Source organism: Phyllobates terribilis, unplaced genomic scaffold (genome assembly GCF_046119375.1).
Source record: "Phyllobates terribilis strain yellow unplaced genomic scaffold, ASM4611937v1 Scaffold_4__5_contigs__length_816908805, whole genome shotgun sequence".
In the NCBI taxonomy this organism is placed as follows: domain Eukaryota; kingdom Metazoa; phylum Chordata; class Amphibia; order Anura; family Dendrobatidae; genus Phyllobates; species Phyllobates terribilis.
The window spans coordinates 588,260,792-588,281,648 of NW_027362764.1; the positions used below are offsets into that span (position 1 = coordinate 588,260,792).

General features: G+C 47.0%; 1 protein-coding gene across 1 annotated transcript in view; it reads right to left on the reverse strand.

Moving 5' to 3' along the window:
• The window catches only part of KCTD1 (potassium channel tetramerization domain containing 1), a 135,404-nt gene extending 119,973 nt beyond the window's left edge, over positions 1-15,431 (reverse strand). Inside the window, exon 1 of the mRNA XM_073679195.1 lies at positions 15,162-15,431. Within this exon, the coding sequence (XP_073535296.1) occupies positions 15,162-15,170 (9 nt within the window). The 5' untranslated portion in view covers positions 15,171-15,431. The remainder of the gene's footprint in view (positions 1-15,161) is intronic.
• Positions 15,432-20,857: the final 5,426 nt, after the last annotated feature.

A 20,857-nucleotide genomic window follows, 5' to 3' on the forward strand; every position in this document is an offset into this window, starting at 1 on the left:
GTGTGACCCCAAAGAATGTCACAAAATAAAAAAATAAATCTATACTTACCCTCTGATGGCCCCGGGAGTCTTGCTTCACTCCGTCCTGGCTTGCCGGCAGCTCGCGGTACACTGAAGGACCTGCCGATGTCAGCGTCGCGTGACCCGCCACATGACTAAATGACGTCAGCGCAGGTCCTTCAGTCCTGTGACCCGTCACATGACTAAATGACGTCAGCGCAGGTCCTTCAGTCCACCGTGATCTGCCAGCAAGCGAAGACAAGCACACCGGGGGCCATCAGAAGGTAAGTATAGTATTTATTTTTTATTTATTTTTTTTTTTTTTACAGGTTCTATGGTACTCGGGTCTGGAGGAGAGTCTCCTCTCTTCCAGACCCGGGTACCATCTGCACATTGAAACACTTGGATTCCGCATGCGATAATCCGCAGTGGAAATTTCCGCAGCATGTGCACAGCACATGCGGATTATCATTGGGGAACATGGCAGGCCTTCTACCATGCGTTTTTTAAGCGTTTCTGCAGCATTTTTGCGGCTGCGGAAATGCTTAAGAAACGCATCGTGGGCACACAGCCTTAATGATCTAATGTGGGATTAGTTAACTCTTGGTGGACCAGTTAATTGTTAGACATGGGACACATGGGACAATCTGAAAATTCTGCTGCATTGTTGGCCAACAGAACATCGATATGTACACAGACGGCATTACATCACAATATACTACTTGTTGTCAAGTGGATGTCATACTGAAACAAAATAGTCGCCAAAGAAGCCATAGCCATTCAGCCTGCTTTACAATGGGGGGGGGGGTGATTAAAGTCCTTCTGAATGTACTTGTACGGGAAGAAATTTTACATGGCAGTCCTATTCTGTGGCGCCAAATCTGGCAGCACAAAAACATTTCTTTGCAGAGGTTTTCCACTGTGTGGAAGAGTGGGGGCATCTCCCATTAACATCCATGTTGAGCAGCAGATAAACTATGATTTTATGAAAACTACTTCAACTCTTTCGCGTAGAGTCTGTTTTCACCTTCCTGACCAGGCCAATTTTTTCAATTCTAACCAGTGTCACTTTATGTGGTAATAACCCTGGAACACTTCTATGTATCTCACTGATTCTGAGATTGTTTTTTTCATGACATATTGTACTTCATGTTAGTGGTAAATCTAGGTCGATATTTTTTGAGTTTATTTGTGATAGTATCGGAATTTTGCAGATAGTTATAGCACACAAAATAAAATAATACAAGATAACAAAAAAAAAAAATAACATTTGCCATATGTCTACTTTACATCAGCATCATTTTTTAAACATCATTTTTTTGTTAGGAAGTTAGAAGAGTTAAAAGTTGATCAGCAATTTTCCATTTTTCCAACAAAATTTACAAAACCAAATTTTTTAGGAACCACGTCACATTTAAAGTGACTTTGGGGGGCCTATGTGACAGAAAGTACCCAAAACTGACACAATTTGAAAAACTGCACCCCTCAAAGTACTCAAAACCACATTCAAGAAGTTTATTAACTCTTCACGTGCTTCACAGAAATGTAAGCAATATGGAAAGAAAAAATAAATATTTTACTTTTTCCCACATGTTACTTTAGCCCCAAATTTTGCATCAGGACAAAATGCACCATACAATTTGTTGTGCAATGTCTCCTAATTACACTGACACCCCATATGTGGTGGAAATCTACTGTTTGGGTGCATGGCAGGGCTAGGAAGGGAAGGAGAACCATTTGGCTTTTGAAACACAAAATTGGCTGGAATAGTGAACGTCATGTCATGTTTGCAGAGTCCCTAGTGTGCCTGGACAGTGACAATCCCACAAGTGACCCCATTTTGGAAACTACACCCCTCAAAGAACTTCTCTAGAGGTGTAATGAGCACCTTGAACCCCCAGGTGCTTCACAGAATTTTATAACGTTGAGCCGTGAAAATGAAAAAATAAATTTTTCTTTTTCACAAGGGTAACAGGAGAAAATGGACAGTACAATTTGTTGTGCAAGTTGTCCTGAGTACACCAATACCCCATATGTGGTGGAAAACTACTGTTTGGGTGCATGGCAGGGCTTGGAATGGAAAGAGTGACACATTTTACAAACTTCACCTCTCAATGAATTCATCTAGGGGTGCAGATGACGTCAGTAAGGTTACCGCAGTTCACAGCTGCCGGGTCTCAGGCTGCACAACGCGAGAGCCAGAATGATGAGCGGTAACGTCACCACTCATCATTCTGGCTCTCGCGCTGCCCTGTGGGTGACCCGGCAGGTGGGTTCTTGTGGAGTGCAGCGTGAGAACCGACCGTGGCTGCTACTCCAGTCTATGGAGCTTCGTTATCTGAACGGGGCTCCATAGTGCATACACTGGATAAAGAAGACGGGGCTCGTCGTGGGACCTCCATTTTTTGGATTACGGCGGACTTGTGTGGATTTTTTTTCTTTTAACAAATGGGTAAAAGAAGGAAATTGTCAGGGAGTGATTTTTACAAATAAACTTTTCTCTGTCTGTGTTTATTTCTTTTGGCTACAGGGTTAGTAAGGGGAGTGTCTAATAGACACTTCTCCATTACTAACCCCAGGGCTTGATGTCAGCGACTGCTGCTGATCTCAACCCCACAAATGTATTACCCCGATTGTCAACGCACCAGGGCAATCGGGAAGAGCTAAGACAAAGTACCAAAATTGGCGCATTTAATGGATGCACCAATTCTGGGGCGGCTGCGGGCTGGTATTATCAGCCCTCAGCTGTCTGCATTGCCTTTGCTGGTTATCAAAAATGGGGCGGACCCCACGTCATTTTTTTTCGATAATCAGCAAAGGCAACACATACAGCAAGTCTGATAATATAAGCCCGCAGCTGTCTGCTTTCCCTTAGCTGGTTATGGAAAACAGAGGGGACCCCACATCAGTTTTTATAAATTATTTATTTATTTAATATGTGAAATAAGGCTAAACTCCCTTTAGTGCCACATGAAAGGCTTGGTGCAGAAAATGATTCAGAAAATCTGCAACGTCAAAAACTCACCAAAAGCTCATTGTGGAAATGTAGCCTTAGTCTACATGCACAAATTGATTATTTGGTGAGTTTTTTATCTCAGTATTTGTAAGTCAAAACCAGGGGAGGGTAAAAAATGCAGAAGTGGTGCATTCCTGGTTCTGGCTTACAAATACTGAGGTTAAAAACTCACCAAATACTTAACATGTGCACATAGCCTAAGACACTTGTAGCACCCTGAGGATTCGGCTGCTACAGGGGTATTGCACCTCAACCCAGAGGTGTGATATTCCACTCCCGGGTAAGGATGGAGTGTGGAACTGAGCTCGGTAGGCTGCATGCACTACACACATCCCATTTCCGAGGAGCAGACCGACGGTACTCCCACTTAGAAATGTGCAGGTACGACCGAGTCTGTTCCTGGCTGGAGTGGGAGGGGGGTGGTACATCCCAAGTAGTGTAGGGGCAGATAGGGGGAGCAGCCTGGGTAAAGTTAGGAGCTCATTGGGTGCTGGTCACCTGAGCTCACACATAGAGGGTGTATATAAGGTGGGCACCAACTAAGAACAGGGTCAGATGCAGAGAACAAGTCAGCGAGCAGAGGAGAAGGAAAGACCCAGAGTGAGAGAGGAGAGAGAGAGACCCAGAGGCACAGAAGAAAAGGACTCCAAGATCCCAACTTAAATCCCCGGGTGAAGAGTCGGCATCAGGGTACCGGAACCCAAGCTGGTGGGGGTAAAAACATTCCCCAGCCAGAGACCGGAGACCGTGGGCAGCGTTTGCCACGGTCACCCACCACATCCACCCCGAAGGCACACCACATGAAGGGTCAGGGAACCCAAGGCCAAGGGTGTCCCAACAGAAGGCCCGAGGGAGCTGGACCTGGGTGGATCAATAGTGGGGACGGCCAGAGAACGGGACAGAAGGAGAGCTCAGGGCCACGCTCCGGACTTGTTTGGGGGTTGGCTGGATCCAGGACCTGGTGGACGCAGCACGGCTCGGGTGGTCACTCGAAGCTGGAGTGACCAGTACAACATCTGCAGTAAGTAAACACCCTTAACTGCACAACCCGACTCTGTCTTCACTGCCGTCTGCACTGCACCACCACAACCCCCATCCTCTGCACCTGTCCCCCCTGAGGCTATACCCCACCCGTTGGGGGTTATACCATCTCAAGCTGCACCTGCACCATCAGCCTCAGCGGACCCTGCTGCAGCGGCGGCCACAGTGACCGCATCACAACGGGTGGCGTAGTCGACACAAAAGAACTCTTAATAACATCTGTAGGACTGCCACATAACACTGGGTTTGACGCCCTGGGCACGGGCCGGGTCACAGCCGCTCGGAGACTACAACCCCCCATCTGATCCGGTGCCGGGTATTCCCCTCAAAAAGGAATATGTCCCAGGGGGCGCGTCAACTTTGGCGTAGTCGGCAGGATTACGTGCCCACAACAACCGGGTACTGCGTGCCTGAAGAAAAGTGCAAGTTTACCTCAGAAAGAAGTCTCCCGCCGGTTCCGGAGGGTCCACGCCATCGGGCCCCATCACAGGTCGTTTCCCGCCGATTGTCCGCCATTTCCAGCTTGTTCCCGCCATCTGCAGAGTTTCCCGCCACTGGGCGACGCTTCCCGCCAAATCCGAAGATTTCCCGCCTTGGAAGAGCAGCGGACGCCATTATGGGCGTGCCAAAGGAGGGCCGCCTCCCATCGTGGGCCGGGACAGAAAATGGCGCCAAAAGTGGAAACCGCCCCCACCAACAGAGACTGTGATGCTGGAGGTGTCTGTCAGCGTGAAAGAACTACCCCTGGAGCTGACAGTCACCGAGGTGCCCCGGGACCGCCCTCGAAGTGGGAGGAGACGAGAGAAAAGAACGAAGATGGGTGCCGCCTGGAGCAGTCTGGAGCGAGCGCACCCGGAGGCAAGAAGCCTGGAGAGGAGTAGCAGAGAAGCTCACCCGGAGATGTCCAGAGAGCAGAGCAGCACCGGCCCGCTGGCCAGGAGCCTGCTGGAAGAAGAGCAGAGCAGCACCGACCCGTTGGTCAGGAGCCTGCTAGACACCACGACCCCACTAGGCCTAGTGGAGGTCCTTGCACAGCTCCCCCGAGACCGGGAGTGTGCACAGACTGCCCTGGAGGGCCTCGCACGGAGGATGGCCCGGGTACAGCGCGAGATATTGGCGGAATGGAGCCGGGAGATGGCCCAGCAAGCTGAAACCAAGACCCGGAGCACGCCAGCCAAGATGAGGAGACAGACCGCCTCTGAGGATGGCGCGGGAGGACCAAAGGCCGGAGACGGCGCCGAGAAGGGAGCCGAACGCATGGAGGCAGGTAAAGGGGACGTCTACACCCCAAGCCGGGACACCGCCCACCTGCCCCAGCTCCCCGTCGCAGAGCCCGAAAGTCCCCCTGCTGTGCCCGAAAACGCCATGTCACCGACGCAGACTAGGCCCCAACCGGAAGCCGCCGCCGCGACCCCTGTGACGTCACACGCCTCGACCCCGAGCGTGACCAAGCAGGAAGTACCACCAGCCTGGTCGCAAGGCCTAGTACCCCCGGGCGCCGCAATACCAACAGCGCCCCCTACCTCCGCGGAGCCTCCGGCCTGGCCGCAAGGCCAGGTAGCCCAGGGTGCCGCCGTCCTAACGGTGCCCTTCACCTTCCAGGTGCTCCAGGCCTGGCCGCAAGGCCTGGGCAACCCGGGCGCCACCACCACCGCGCCCGCACCCGTAAAACCAAGGGTGCCGCGTCTGGGAGAGGACTTGTTTGCCCAGCACACGTGGCCGGACGGGCAGCCTTTCATCTGGCCCCAGAAATATTATGAACTGGAGCACCAGAGGAGAGTTGGGGCCATGTGTGCACCCCTGATTCCGGCTCCGAAGCCCGTGATAAGGATCTCGCCTCCTCTGGAAGAAGCCCAATTTGAGTGGGACCCCACCGGAGAAGACCTAATGGGGTTCACTCAGGAAACCAGGGCAGCTGCAGCAGAGCGTGCTGAGTGTTGCCGACAGCAGCTCGAAGAGTTTGCGAGGGAGCGGAGAGAGAGGCGGGTCCGGGAGCAACAGGCCCAAATAAGGAGCGCCGAGCAGAAGAGCCGAACCAGGAGGGACCCCCGTGCAGCGCACAGTCCCCGCACCACCGGGACTGTAATTAAGTTCAATATGCAGCATGGGTGGGGCTTCATCAGAGACCACAACACCCCCGGCGACGTTTTTGTAACGCGCAGAGACGTTGAGTCCCATCTGCCGGAGGGGCACAGAGGTCGTGACCTTTATATCGGGGACGAGGTCATCTGTACCCGGCACAAGTGTGCCAAAGGACCTTACGCCCTCCATGTGCATCGCCTGACAGAGGAGGAGCTGCGATGTGAGGAGGAAGAGCAAGAGGATCCGGACGGGTCTGAAGCTGAGATCCCCAAAGCAAGAGCAGGAGGACGCCGTCGTTGAGGACAGCGAAGCAGAAGCTGTAAATAAGTTACCCGATCGGGTACCAAAGAAACTGTTGCTACATATATATAGTCCCCGTTGGGACCAGCATGAGTGAACTGTTTACCCGTTAACCCCTTAATCCCACAGGCTGAGGACTGTGAGCAGCCATTCCCTTCCCTTTACCTGGCCGAGGACTGAGAGCGGCCATATCCCTTGTAAATAGTTGCGCGTCCTAAAGCGCCCCCTACCGGTCTTATAGGAAAACCAGTTTTTCTAAGAGACTGTCGCACTTTTCCCGGACACACGTTGCACAGTGTCCGGAGGAGGAGGAACCAGGAGCCTGAGACGACGAGAAAGTTTTATCTGCTAAGATATGTTATTTATATAATGTTTTATATGTTTTATATGTTTATAAAAATTTGTATGCTTTGGTGTTTATGTCTTACAGCCCGAGGACGTGCTGTGATTTACCAGGGGGGAATGTAGCACCCTGAGGATTCGGCTGCTACAGGGGTATTGCACCTCAACCCAGAGGTGTGATATTCCACTCCCGGGTAAGGATGGAGTGTGGAACTGAGCTCGGTAGGCTGCATGCACTACACACATCCCATTTCCGAGGAGCAGACCGACGGTACTCCCACTTAGAAATGTGCAGGTACGACCGAGTCTGTTCCTGGCTGGAGTGGGAGGGGGGTGGTACATCCCAAGTAGTGTAGGGGCAGATAGGGGGAGCAGCCTGGGTAAAGTTAGGAGCTCATTGGGTGCTGGTCACCTGAGCTCACACATAGAGGGTGTATATAAGGTGGGCACCAACTAAGAACAGGGTCAGATGCAGAGAACAAGTCAGCGAGCAGAGGAGAAGGAAAGACCCAGAGTGAGAGAGGAGAGAGAGAGACCCAGAGGCACAGAAGAAAAGGACTCCAAGATCCCAACTTAAATCCCCGGGTGAAGAGTCGGCATCAGGGTACCGGAACCCAAGCTGGTGGGGGTAAAAACATTCCCCAGCCAGAGACCGGAGACCGTGGGCAGCGTTTGCCACGGTCACCCACCACATCCACCCCGAAGGCACACCACATGAAGGGTCAGGGAACCCAAGGCCAAGGGTGTCCCAACAGAAGGCCCGAGGGAGCTGGACCTGGGTGGATCAATAGTGGGGACGGCCAGAGAACGGGACAGAAGGAGAGCTCAGGGCCACGCTCCGGACTTGTTTGGGGGTTGGCTGGATCCAGGACCTGGTGGACGCAGCACGGCTCGGGTGGTCACTCGAAGCTGGAGTGACCAGTACAACATCTGCAGTAAGTAAACACCCTTAACTGCACAACCCGACTCTGTCTTCACTGCCGTCTGCACTGCACCACCACAACCCCCATCCTCTGCACCTGTCCCCCCTGAGGCTATACCCCACCCGTTGGGGGTTATACCATCTCAAGCTGCACCTGCACCATCAGCCTCAGCGGACCCTGCTGCAGCGGCGGCCACAGTGACCGCATCACAACGGGTGGCGTAGTCGACACAAAAGAACTCTTAATAACATCTGTAGGACTGCCACATAACACTGGGTTTGACGCCCTGGGCACGGGCCGGGTCACAGCCGCTCGGAGACTACAACCCCCCATCTGATCCGGTGCCGGGTATTCCCCTCAAAAAGGAATATGTCCCAGGGGGCGCGTCACACTCAGTAAGTGACCCAGAACTGGAACTAGGTTAAGTACACACGTAGCATTTTTAATGCGTTTTCACGTCGGTTTCTCCGCACAGAAACGCTGCAAAAATGCATCAAAAACAGTCTGGCAGCTATTGCAAAGGTAATCCTGATGTGCTGTGCACATGATGCGGAAATTTCCGCTCAGGATTACCTTGCGGAAAAAAACGCAGCATATCCATTATGCCCAGCGTTTCCAGAGCGTTTCCCGCCCATTGACTTTAATTGAAACGCAGCAAATCCAAAGGTATAATATTTATACCTGCGGATTTGCTGCGTTTCAATTAAAGCCAGTGGGCGGTGAAAATCTGCGGAAACGCTCAGCGGGTGGTACCCGGGTCGGCAGAGGAGGAGTACTACTCCTCTCATCTGACCGCTGCTCCCGCTGATAACAGCGAGAGCGGCGCGGCTGAGGGGAGCAGTACTCTCCTCACCCGAGCCGGGTACCACTGTCAGTAAAAAAAATAATAAAAAATAAAATAAACAACACTATTCTCACCTGTCTGGCGATGTCCCCCGGCGATGCTTTCCTCCCGGCTGCCGGCGGTACACTGCAGGGAGCGCGCTCGCTCAAAGCAGTGTACTGCGCTGCCAGGACCTGCGGTCACGTGATTGATCAGCTGATCGCTCACGTGACCTCCCCGTGGGAACATTCTAGAGACTGGTGGTGAGCTCACCGGGGCTGATCAGCTGATCTTCAGCTGGTGAACCCCAGTGATTTTACACTTCTGTCAGTATACATTACTGTCTTTTACAGCAGTGACATCAGTGATTGCTGATGTCACTGCTGTAGAAGTGACACGGATCTCCGAGGGACAATCGTTGGCGGTAATCGTGGACTACGTCGTGACGGTGGACAGGTGAGGGATATGGTTGTTTGTTATTTTACTTTTTTTTCAGAAGATCAAGGGATTTGGGGACAGAGAGAATAATAAAAAAAAAATTTTAAACCGTGTTTTTTATTTCATTAAAATACTTTATTCTAGCCGTGTATTTATTGAAAAAGCGGTGACCACTTTACTAAGCGGTTAGTAATTGGGTCGTCTTATAGACGCCCTCCATTACTAACCTGGGCTTCATGTCAGCCGCCAATACAAGGCTGACGTGAACCCCAACCCCATTACCCCACTCGCCACCGCTACAGGGCAGTGGAAATAGCGTAGGCTAAGCGCCAGATTTGGCGCATCTTATGGATGCGCCATTTCTGGGACTGCTGAGGTTTGATATCAATAGCCGCGGAAGGGGCTAGTATTCATGGCCCCTTCCCTTACTATTTATATCAGCCCGTAGCTGTCTGTTTAGCCTTTTCTGGTTAGATTTTATAGGGGGACCCCACGTCAATCTTTTTCTGGGGTCCCCCTGTAATCTAGTCAGTAAAGGCTAAACAAACAGCTGTGGGCTGATATTAATAGACAGGGAACATTTTTGGCTAATGGCCCCTTCCCCGGCTACTAATATCAGCCCCCAGTGGTCGGCTTTCCCTCTGCTAGTTATAAAAATGACGAGGGAGCCCATGCCATTTTTTTTTTAAATTTTAGGCTCTGTGCCCATGATCCGGACGTAGCAGCACTTTGGATGCATATTTTTTGCATTGACCAAAAAGTTGCCTTCTATTGAACGCAGGTAAATCCACATGTGTTCACTGAACCATGCGTATTTACCGCATTCAATACATTCTAGTGGTCAAATTTCTGTTGTGGAGACTAGCGACTCCGCAAGAGAATTTGACATGCTGCAGTCCTGAAAGACGCGCTGCATGTCAGTGTCCTCGGGTGATTCGCAGCCTCTGATGCACACACAATGGACATGGGATTTCTAAAGATCCCATCCACTATCCTGTAACATCTGAACGCTGCGGGTTTGACACAGCGTCAAACCTGCAGCAGCTCCTGATCGTGGCCACGTGCCCAAACTCACCCGCAGCATGTCAATTACTGCAGTGGACACGCTAGTCTTGGCTGCAGATTTTGATCGATTGAAGTCTCATTATATGCAGTGGATTCACATGTACTGACAACAAAATTGCGGCATTAGAACACTGCGTTTTGTACGCAGCAAAAATAGCTGCATCCAAAGCGCTGCTGAGTGCTGATCGTGGGGAGGTAGCGGCTAACGAAACAGCTGAGAGCTGTTAATAATAGCCAGGGAACATGTTAATGATACCTTCCTAGTCTAAAAATAGCAGCACCAGCTGCACCAGAAATTACATGAATAGAAATGCTAATGAAGATAGGCTGAATGGGTTAGCTGACACCTAGATCTTTTGTTTGACACCTTGTCATCACCAATCAGACCCTTTCATCACCAAACCTAATTAAAGTAATGTAAAGAGTTAAAGAAACACACAGACACAGAGTAAACACTTTCTTTGAAATACAACAGACACATTCTTTAATCATTTAAATTAACCAATATACTCATCCCAGTTCTGGTGGTAATCCAAAAAACAATGTCTTCCGCAGTGTTTTTCCTGTCATGGAGATGCAGAAACGCTGCAGAAATTTCTGCTTCAAATCCTGAACGTGCGCACATAGCCTTAGGCTACGTTCCCACAATAATCTTTTGATGAGTTTTTGATGTTGCAGATTTTCTGCATTTCTACACCCATTAAGCAAAAAAATATTTTTAAAAATACGCAGAATAAAATACTCACCAAAACCCATTGTGGGAACGTAGCCTAATGTCACGTGCACACGTTCAGTATTTAGTGAGTTTTTTACCTCAGTATTTGTAAGCCAAAACCAGGAGTGGAACAATCAGAGGAAAAGTATAATAGAAACAAGTCACCACTTCTGTATTTATCACCCACTCATTGGTTTTGGTTTACAAGTATGGAGGTAAAAACTCACCAAATACCCAAAGTGTGAATGTAGACTTAGGGTCTCTGTGACTACTTTATGCTTCATTCAGATAGCAAATACTTGGTGATAGATTCTCATCTTCACACACAGTTTTTCATGTTTTTTTCTTTTTGACATTACAGATCAAGTAGGTTATGGATGGTGACTGACAGATTTTTTTTAGAATGCAACAAACCAAAAAAAGCAGTGCTCAATATAAAATCTATTTTCTTTATAGAAAGTTTTTGTTAAAACAAATAGATATCTTTTGGACAAAAATGTAACAAAATAGCTGAAAAAAATTAGACTAGGCATGTTACGATTTTGAAAAAAGACATCGTCACAAAAAATGTAAGTGGGAAGAAAAAACACCGAAAAAAGCAAAATATATATTCTTGTACCGTGTTAGCCAGTAGATAGAAAAATATTTAGATTTGAGAGTCCTAGTGGTTGATACCTTTTAATGGCTAACTGAAAAGATGGTAACAAATTGCAAGCTTTTGAGACTACTCAGGGAAGAGACCTGCATAGTCTAGAAAGCTTGCAATTTGTTACCATCTTTTTAGTTAGCCATTAAAAGGTATCAACCACTGAGGACTCTCAAATCTAAATATTTTTTTAAAAAAGCAATACACTTTGTCACATGCGTTTTCTTTAGACAGAGTAAAAAAGCTATGGATGTTGATTGGAGAAAAATACTGCAGTATTTTTTTTTAAGGAAAAAATGGCAAAAAAAGAAAACGCAACTAAATACATGGGTGTGTGAAGGTACCAATAAAAAGTCTATTTAAATTAGTGTCAAAGAAACCAAATGAAATTGACAGAGTAAAACAAGACACCGTCCGGGAGTTGGTGAATGCTTTTTTATAGACACTGGGGAAGATTTATTAATACTGTCCTAAATTTAGACAGCCTAAAACTAGAGGAGACAGGCAGAAGCTCAGCCAAATTTATCACAGCGGTACAAGCAAGCAGGATGATAAATGTGGCACGTCTTATTATACATGTTAGATGGTTTTCTCTTCCTGATGCCACCTCACTTCACACCTATGTTCTGCACCAAGCGAATGGTTATTATATGCCATTATAAATATGGCACATTTCAGGACTCCTTTTGGCCATTTTCTTTATTAAATAGACTTTTTTCCAAACTGTCTATTAAGGTCTCAACCAGAGGTGCATTTTTTCTAGTACGTTTTATATCCGGGTTTTTTTCACAAAGTAGAACCAGTTCCTATTATAGCCTACAGCATGTGACCCCCCCCCCCCCCCAAAAAAAAAACCTTGCCCATTGAAAACAATGGGTCTTTGAAAAACCCCATCCGTCATCCAAGTGCTGTTGGTTTTTTACAGTTAAATGGGTAGGGGAAGCTGGAATTATTATTTTTTTTTGCCTATGAGAAAAATAGATGCAACACTGAGGGTAGAGGTGGACCCACGGACCAAAATGGATGAAAATCAGATCAGCACACTGATGGAAAATGGTCAGTTTTTTTCTCATATGAAAAACGAAACAAAGAACAAAACAAAAATCGAATGTCTGAATGATGCCCAAGACAAAAATAGTGTTTAAAACACACAATTAAGTCTGGCAGCTGCCATTATTGTCTGCTTTTGTTTCCAATTTGCATCGGAGTTCTTTTGTTTTACAGCTTTATTTTAAAGTGATGATTAGGTAAGGCAAGTCCCCAATAGCAAATGAATACCCGCCTGCAGGGTTGGCAACTTGACTTTCTATTTTTTCTGGACAGTTTATCAAAAAATTACAGACAGACAATATTTTTTACGGGCACCTTTGGAAGACCATAATAAATCATTATGAGTGACACATGTCTACTGCCCATAATTCTGATATGAAGACACTGTAAACTGCAAAATTATGAGGGTGAGGGTGCACATAATACATCGGGGTGAGGGTGCACATAATAAACTGGGGTGAGGGTGCACATAATAAACTGGGGTGAGGGTGCACATAATACATTGGGGTGAGGGTGCACATAATACATTGGGGTGAGGGTGTACATAATACACCGGGGTGAGGGTGCACATAATGCACCGGGGTGAGGGTGCACATAATACATCGGGGTGAGGGTGCACATAATACATCGGGGTGAGGGTGCACATAATGCATCGGGGTGAGGGTGCACATAATACACCGGGGTGAGGATGCACATAATAACTCGGGGTGAGGGTGCATATAATACACCGGGGTGAGGGTGCACATAATACATCGGGGTGAGGGCGCACATAATACATTGGGGTGAGGGTGCACATAATACATTGGGGTGAGGGTGCACATAATGCACCGGGGTGAGGGTGCACATAATACATTGGGGTGAGGGTGCACATAATACATCGGGGTGAGGGTGCACATAATACATCGGGGTGAGGGTGCACATAATGCACCGGGGTGAGGGTGCACATAATGCACTGGGGTGAGGGTGCACATAATACATTGGGGTGAGGGTGCACATAATGCATCGGGGTGAGGGTGCACATAATACATTGGGGTGAGGGTGCACATAATGCACCGGGGTGAGGGTGCACATAATAATTGGGGTGAGGGTGCACATAAATACACCGGGGTGAGGGTGCACATAATGCACCGGGGTGAGGGTGCACATAAATACACCGGGGTGAGGGTGCACATAATGCATTGAGGTGAGGGTGCACATAATGCATCGGGGTGAGGGTGCACATAATACACCGGGGTGAGGGTGCACATAAATACACCGGGGTGAGGGTGCACATAATGCATTGAGGTGAGGGTGCACATAATGCATTGAGGTGAGGGTGCACATAATGCATTGGAGGGTGCACATAATGCATTGGAGTGAGGGTGCACATAATGCATTGAGGTGAGGGTGCACATAATGCATCGGGGTGAGGGTGCACATAATGGACCGGGGTGAGGGTGCACATAATGGACCGGGGTGAGGGTGCACATAATACATTGGGGTGAGGGTGCACATAATGCATTGGAGTGAGGGTGCACATAATGCATCGGAGTGAGGGTGCACATAATGCATCGGGGTGAGGGTGCACATAATGGACCGGGGTGAGGGTGCACATAATACATTGGGGTGAGGGTGCACATAATGCATTGGAGTGAGGGTGCACATAATGCATTGGAGTGAGGGTGCACATAATGCATCGGAGTGAGGGTGCACATAATGCATCGGGGTGAGGGTGCACATAATGGACCGGGGTGAGGGTGCACATAATACATTGGGGTGAGGGTGCACACAATGCACTGGGGTGAGGGTGCACATAATGCATCACCAGGAAATACAAGAACAGTCTTGTACATCTGCACTGATGATGCTGGACAGTTACTAGGAACACAGCAAGCACTTAGGTGAAATGCAGACAATAAGTGTATGTGTACCAGACAGTGACAGATTACATTATTAATCAGGTATGGTCACTATCACATTCTTCATGTTTCCATAATACTCATTATTTACAGTACAAATCACTAATATTATTGTTCCCCTTCATTAACTCCTGGGCTTCCACAACTTGCACCCAGATGCCAGGCAGACAGGGCAAAGCTATGGTCCATCTCCCAGCAGACAAGTAGCCACCGCCCTCTAGCGTCCCCCGGCGGTAACTACACCATCTTTTATCACGAACCCTCGGCCCCTTTGGTGTAGTCTCTTCTGGCGTGACCCGTAATAATGGCTGCGGTTAACCCCTTCCAGGCGGACGGCTGCCCATCAGCGCGTCACCCAGTAAGTGCTGCACGGCCGCAGGAGCCATCAGCCTGGCTGCAGAGGAGGAAAACTCCTTCCATGCCCCCAGGGCAAATCTGCAGCACCACAATGGCGTCCTTCATACAGAGAGCGATCACAAGCTTTAGGCGAGAAGGCAAAGAAAGGAAGAAGAAAGCAGGAATGGAAAGTAGATGGAGTTTATCAGGTGTTACTAGAGTGATACCAGCGACCCCCCATAATGAGTGCCAGGCAGTGCCCCCCTGGGCGCACACGCTGCCCACCTGGCACATGCACAGCGTTAGCCCTGGCACCGATCGCTGCCTTATTTCCCAGTGAGTGCATCAAGGAAGTGGTGATGATGAAAGGAAGGGGAAAAAAGATTATCCAGGAACCTGGCACATGCGTAAAAGCAAGTTGCGCCCTAAAGTCCCCAGCCATCCCCTCCATAGCACAGAATAGGAGCTGGAGCCATCAGATCCTACCTGAAACATGGAGAGCGCCCGTGTGCCGCTGCCCGGCGTCCCTGCCCGTGTGCCGCTGCCCGGCGTCCCTGCCCGGCGTCCCTGCTCCGCTGCTGGATTATTCTTCCCCTTTTTGTGGCTCCTGCTCCTGATTTCTTCCAGCGATCTGCTCTGCTCGCTACACCAGAGAGAAATGCAATAGCTTGGCTAAGGTAGACAGAACAAAATACAGAGAATTGTTGCTCCAGGGCTTTGAAACCCCTCAAGGCAAGGATCAGGATACAATTAGCTCATGCCTCTACCTCCAGTCTAAATCAATCTGCAGAAGAAAAGATGAAATGAAATTAGCCTGGCTCACAAGTCCTAGCCCCTATCAGGGCACACACAACACACACATATATAGGGGACACATCTATACCAATACATACAGAATATACCATGGATTGTTGCTGATTATTTTTTTTTATTTTCTGTGTGTAAAGGGAACACACAGTCAAGCTCCAGCCTCCAACTTGCTTATTACTCTCCCCTTGCACAGAAAAGCTGATTTTAATCGTTGTGATTAGTTTTGATGTAAGGTTTCCCCAGGCAATTTCTGCAAATGGATGGAGTGTTTCTTGCCAGAAGAGAGAAAAGCAGCAGATGATGATAATTATTAGGAGGATTGTTGCTTGTTTCTTTTTATTTGTATTTAGATGACGCCTCTCTCTTTCGCTTTTTCGTGCTCTTCCCCGACTTGACCTGACATTGTCACAGTGCTAAGGTCACACAACTTGTTGATAAGGATCACCCCCTGTCTCCAGTGTGTCCTCTGCCCACATATTTTTATTCCTTTGGCGATGAAACTTCCACAATGGGAAAAGGAGGTTGATGTAGTTTTTTTTTTTTTTACCCCAATCAAGTCTGAATCATTGCCTCAGGGCGATGCACAAACTCATTTCAAATGTTCAACCATGCAGAATTACAAAAGCGATTGAAGAAGTTCTATGCATTTTACACTGATTATTTCCCAAACATCAAACATATATGAGGATATGCAAACATATGACAGTGTACAACACAGATACATTTCAGTACCGTGCCCATATCCATCACCTTTTGACCCACTTTAATAATGATGGTATTGAAAAATTGCATGCCTAATAATTCCCTGATAATCTAATATAGGGAATAGTCCACTTTAGGAGACTTCCTATAAAAGGCTATGTGCCCACGATGCAGAAATACTCCGGATTTTTCCTGAGCGTTTCTGCATCTCCCTGGCAGAAAAAACGCATGCGGATTGTACATGCGGATTGTACATGCGGATTGCACATGTGGATTGTACATGCATTTTTCCTGCCAGGGACAAGCGGATGTGAAGCATTCTTCACATGCATTTCCGCATGCGGGTTATCAAACGCTTTCCAAGCGATTTTAGCATCACTTGGAAAGTGCTTGTCAACTTGGTCACACTATATAAATCCATGCAAAAGGCATGGATTTATATAGTGTGACCCCAAAGAATGTTTAAAAATAAAAAAATAAATCTATACTTACCTTCCTATGGCCCCCGCAGTCTTGCTTCGCTCCGTCCTGGCTGCCGGCAGATCGCAGTAGACTGAAGGACCTGCCGACGTCAGCATCGCGTGACCCGTCACATGACTATGACATCAGCGCAGGTCCTTCAGTCCACCGCGATCTGCCGGCATGGGAGGACGAGCGCAGCGGGGGCCGTCAGAAGGTAAGTATAACATATATTTTTTATTTTATTCTTTTTTTTTTACAGTTTCTATGGTACCCAGGTCCGGAGGAGAGTCTCCTCTCCTCCACACCCGGGTACCATCCGCACATTGGAACGCATGGAATGCGCATCTACCTATACAGTGATGCGGAATCCATGCGTTCCAATGCAAGTCAATGGCGGCGAAAACGCAGCACTTCCGCAAAATAATTAGCAGTGCTGCGTTTTTTCTGCAATGATAACCCGCAGCGGAAATTTCCGCAGCATGTGTACAGCACAAGCGGATTATCATTGGGGAACATGGCAGGCCTTCTACCATGCGTTTTTTAAGCGTTTCTGCAGCGTTTTTGCCGCTGCGGAAACGCTTAAAAAGTGCATCGTGGGCACACAGCCTTAAAGGGAATCTGTCAGCATGTTTTTTGCTACCTCATCTGAGAGCAGCATAATGTAGTAAAAAAGACCCTGATTCCAGCGATGTATCACTTAGTTTACTTTGTGCTGCAGTTGTCCTACAATCAGAGCTTTTAGATGTTTCATGAAGCAGAGCTCAGAAAGCTGCCCCAGCCCACACCACAACTTTCTGTGTACATTGTCTATTGACAGTGAGCTGCTTATCAAAGAAGGGGGAGTGTTCGGACCACTTGGCACGAAAGAGCTTGACCAGGCAGTGATAATCTCCTGGTGAGAAAAAAATCATTGTATGGAAACAGCACACAGCCTAATAAATAACACATCGCTGAAATCGGTGTCCCAGCCCCTACCTCGTGCTGTCCTCAGATTACATAGCAAAAAACCTGCTGACAGATTCCCTTTAAAAGGGTTGTACGGTCTAAAGCAACATGTCTGCAGTCACTCTACATGACTGCAGACTTGTGAATCCTCACATCGCGCACATTGCACACTGTGAGGATTTCCCGGTGACGGCATCGGAAACGGCGGTCATGTGACCGCAAGTATGCAATATGTATACTCCCGACCACTTCCGACTGGACTGTTTCCAGCCTTGTACAATACACTTGCATTGAGCGAAGCTGCTCCCATCTAGTTGGAATGTGACCGGGAGTATGCATACCTCTTCAGGCGCCGGAGAATCCTCGCAGTGTGTGCGATATGAAGATTCACAAGTCTGCAGTCATGTAGAGTGACTGCAGATTTGTAGATTTAGAACGGACAACCGCTTTAACCTCCAGTGCATTTCCTATACTTGTACTGCATGAGACAGCAGTATGGCAGGGACATAACTTGTCAATAGACCACTGACAGAGGCTGCCATTGTGTCCTGTCAATCAATGCAGCAAGCTTTGACAGCATTGCATAGCTAAAAACAGACTGGCGAAAACATATCCTTTATTCTGCTGGCAAATGCTACAACCATGTAAAATCAAATACACAGTCAGAGCAGGGTTTGGCTAGGTTTACACAGATTTGTAATATTTTCCAACAGATCTAATCCTAAATCCACATTAAAAACATTTATAATACTCTTATTCATTTCAATGGGAAATCCACTTTGCTGTCCATACGGCAAGTTATTTTTCAATGAGGTTTGAGGTTTTGAAAACTTTGCTGCAGAAAAAAAAGAAGTGACGTGCTAGGTGTATCGCTCATAGTATCCACTCCAGACATAACACTGTCCAGTCAAAAATCTTAAAAACACTGTGTAGAAAAATTCCTTCAAAACCTTCACCCCAAGGGTGTATACACATGATGTCTTTTTCAGGTAAATTCTGTCTGAAATCAGCCTGAAGAAGCAGTCAGAAAACGCTCAGAAGAGGGAACATATGCGTTTCTGTGTAAAAACAACTTTCTGTGCATACTGTAGGTTCAGGTGTTTGAGTGTCTTTTGAGGTTATGTGCAAATAGTGTCTTTTTCAGGTGGATACCATCTGAAATCCACCTGAAAAAGCGCTTAAAAGATGCTGCAAAGAATTATCTTACTCAAATGGATGAAATTGATGGCTCCCTTCTGCTGAAGTAAGAAAAACCCACAATAGTTACTGAAATAACTTGAAACTGTCAGAAGTAATTTTCAATTTAAATTTACTGACTTAGACATTGGTTTTGAATTATAGGTCAACCCAAAATTAAAAAGAAGAAACTAATGAAAATGGCCTGGACAAAAATGATGTGACCCATAACTTAATATTTTGTTGCACAACTTTTTGAGGCAATCACTGCAAACTAACGATTTACGATTTCTGTAACTCTCAATGAGACGTCTGTATCTGTCCACAGGTATTTTGGCCCTCTGCTCGTGAGCAAACTGCTCCCTCTATCTCAGGTGTGAAGGATGCCTTATCCAGGCTGCAGATTTCACCTCCTTCCATATATGTTCAATAGGATTTGGATCAGGACTCATAGAAGGTCACTTCAGAATAGTCCAATGCTTTGCTCTTAGCCATTGTATGTTTTTAGGTGTGTTTTTGATCATTATCTTGTTGGAGGACCCTTGATCTGCACGTTTCTTCCCATATATCTTGATAGTCTGAGATTTCATTGTACTCAGCACAGATTCAAAACATCCAGTGCCAGATGCAAAGCCTCCTCCATGTTTCACAGTAGGTACAATGTTCTTTTCTTTGTATGCTTCATTTTTGCATCTGTGAACATAGAGCTGATGTGACTTTTCAAAAAGCTCCAGTTGTGTCTCATCTGTCCATGGGACATTCTCAAAGAAGCTTTGTATCTTGTCAATATGTATTTTGGCAAATTGCAGTCTCACTTTTTTATGATTTGTTTCGTCAGTGGTTTCCTCCTCAGTTGTCTTCTATGAATTCCACTTTGGCCAAGACAACAACGTATGGTGCCGTCTGACACTGGTGTACCATGACCTTGAAATTCACTGCTAATCTTTTTGGAAGTTGTTCTGGGCTCTTTGGTTACCAATCATATTATCTTTCTCTCCAATTTTTCATCAGTATTCCTCTTGAACCCATGTCTGGGGAGGTTGGCTACAGTCCCATATACCTTAAAGGAAAATTAAGCTGTCTGGAGATGGTCTTATAGCCTTTAACCAGAAATGACCAGGCAGGCGGCAAAGAAGATACTTCCGGAAAAAATGTGTCCTTAAGTTCCTAACTCTTGGAAAACTCTACTGATTCACCCAAGTTTAAAAGATGTTATCTGCACAAACCCTAAGGATATGTTCACACTGAGATTCTTTTTGCTGGGCTTTAGAAGCAAAAACTCCATTGGGGCAAGAAACTTGCAACTGTCCTTTTCTAATACATTCCTAGTCTAATGAACGTGAGCCGGCAGATATTATTAGATGTGATATTACCAGCCCCTCTCATCTGATGTGAAATTGATATTACCCAGTTAAGATTTTCTCTTTTTTTCAGTTTCTCCATTAATGACTTGGCTGCTCACAAAACATATTGGCAGAAAAGTATAAAAATTGTTGAAAGGAAAAGTGGATAAGTTGGCTATGGCAACCAATCAGGTCACTGCTTACATTTTCCAAATAGTCTTTAAAAATAAGAAATGGAATCTGGTTGGTTGTCATGTGCAGCAGATATTCAATTTTTTTGTGCTTTGAGCCCATTGTGAGATAAGTGTATTATAAATGTTGCTGTTCTCCGTTGCACTCATTTTGATACATCTTTCCCATTGTATCAAAATTATTTTGTTTGCTTTACAATTATTTTAGGAAAAAGAGGACAGATTTATGAAAATTAAAGAGAAACTGTCTTTGTTGCCCATGTCAAACAATCACAGATCGGCTTTTATTTTTCAAGAGCAATTTCAGAAATGAAAGTTGCACTGTGATTGGTTGATATGTGTGAAGACTCTGGGTCTTCCGTGAGCGTAACGCTACTCAGACAACACAGAATGAGGTTAAAACAGCGTGGCAATGCTTTATTGAACCACAAAGCGGACAATAAACACATTGAACAGTCCCAGCAGATACCCAAGATGGTACAACATTACACAGTCTCACCCTTCCTTCTCCGCCCGCCCGGGATAGAACAGCTGCGACTTTGGAGGCATCCAG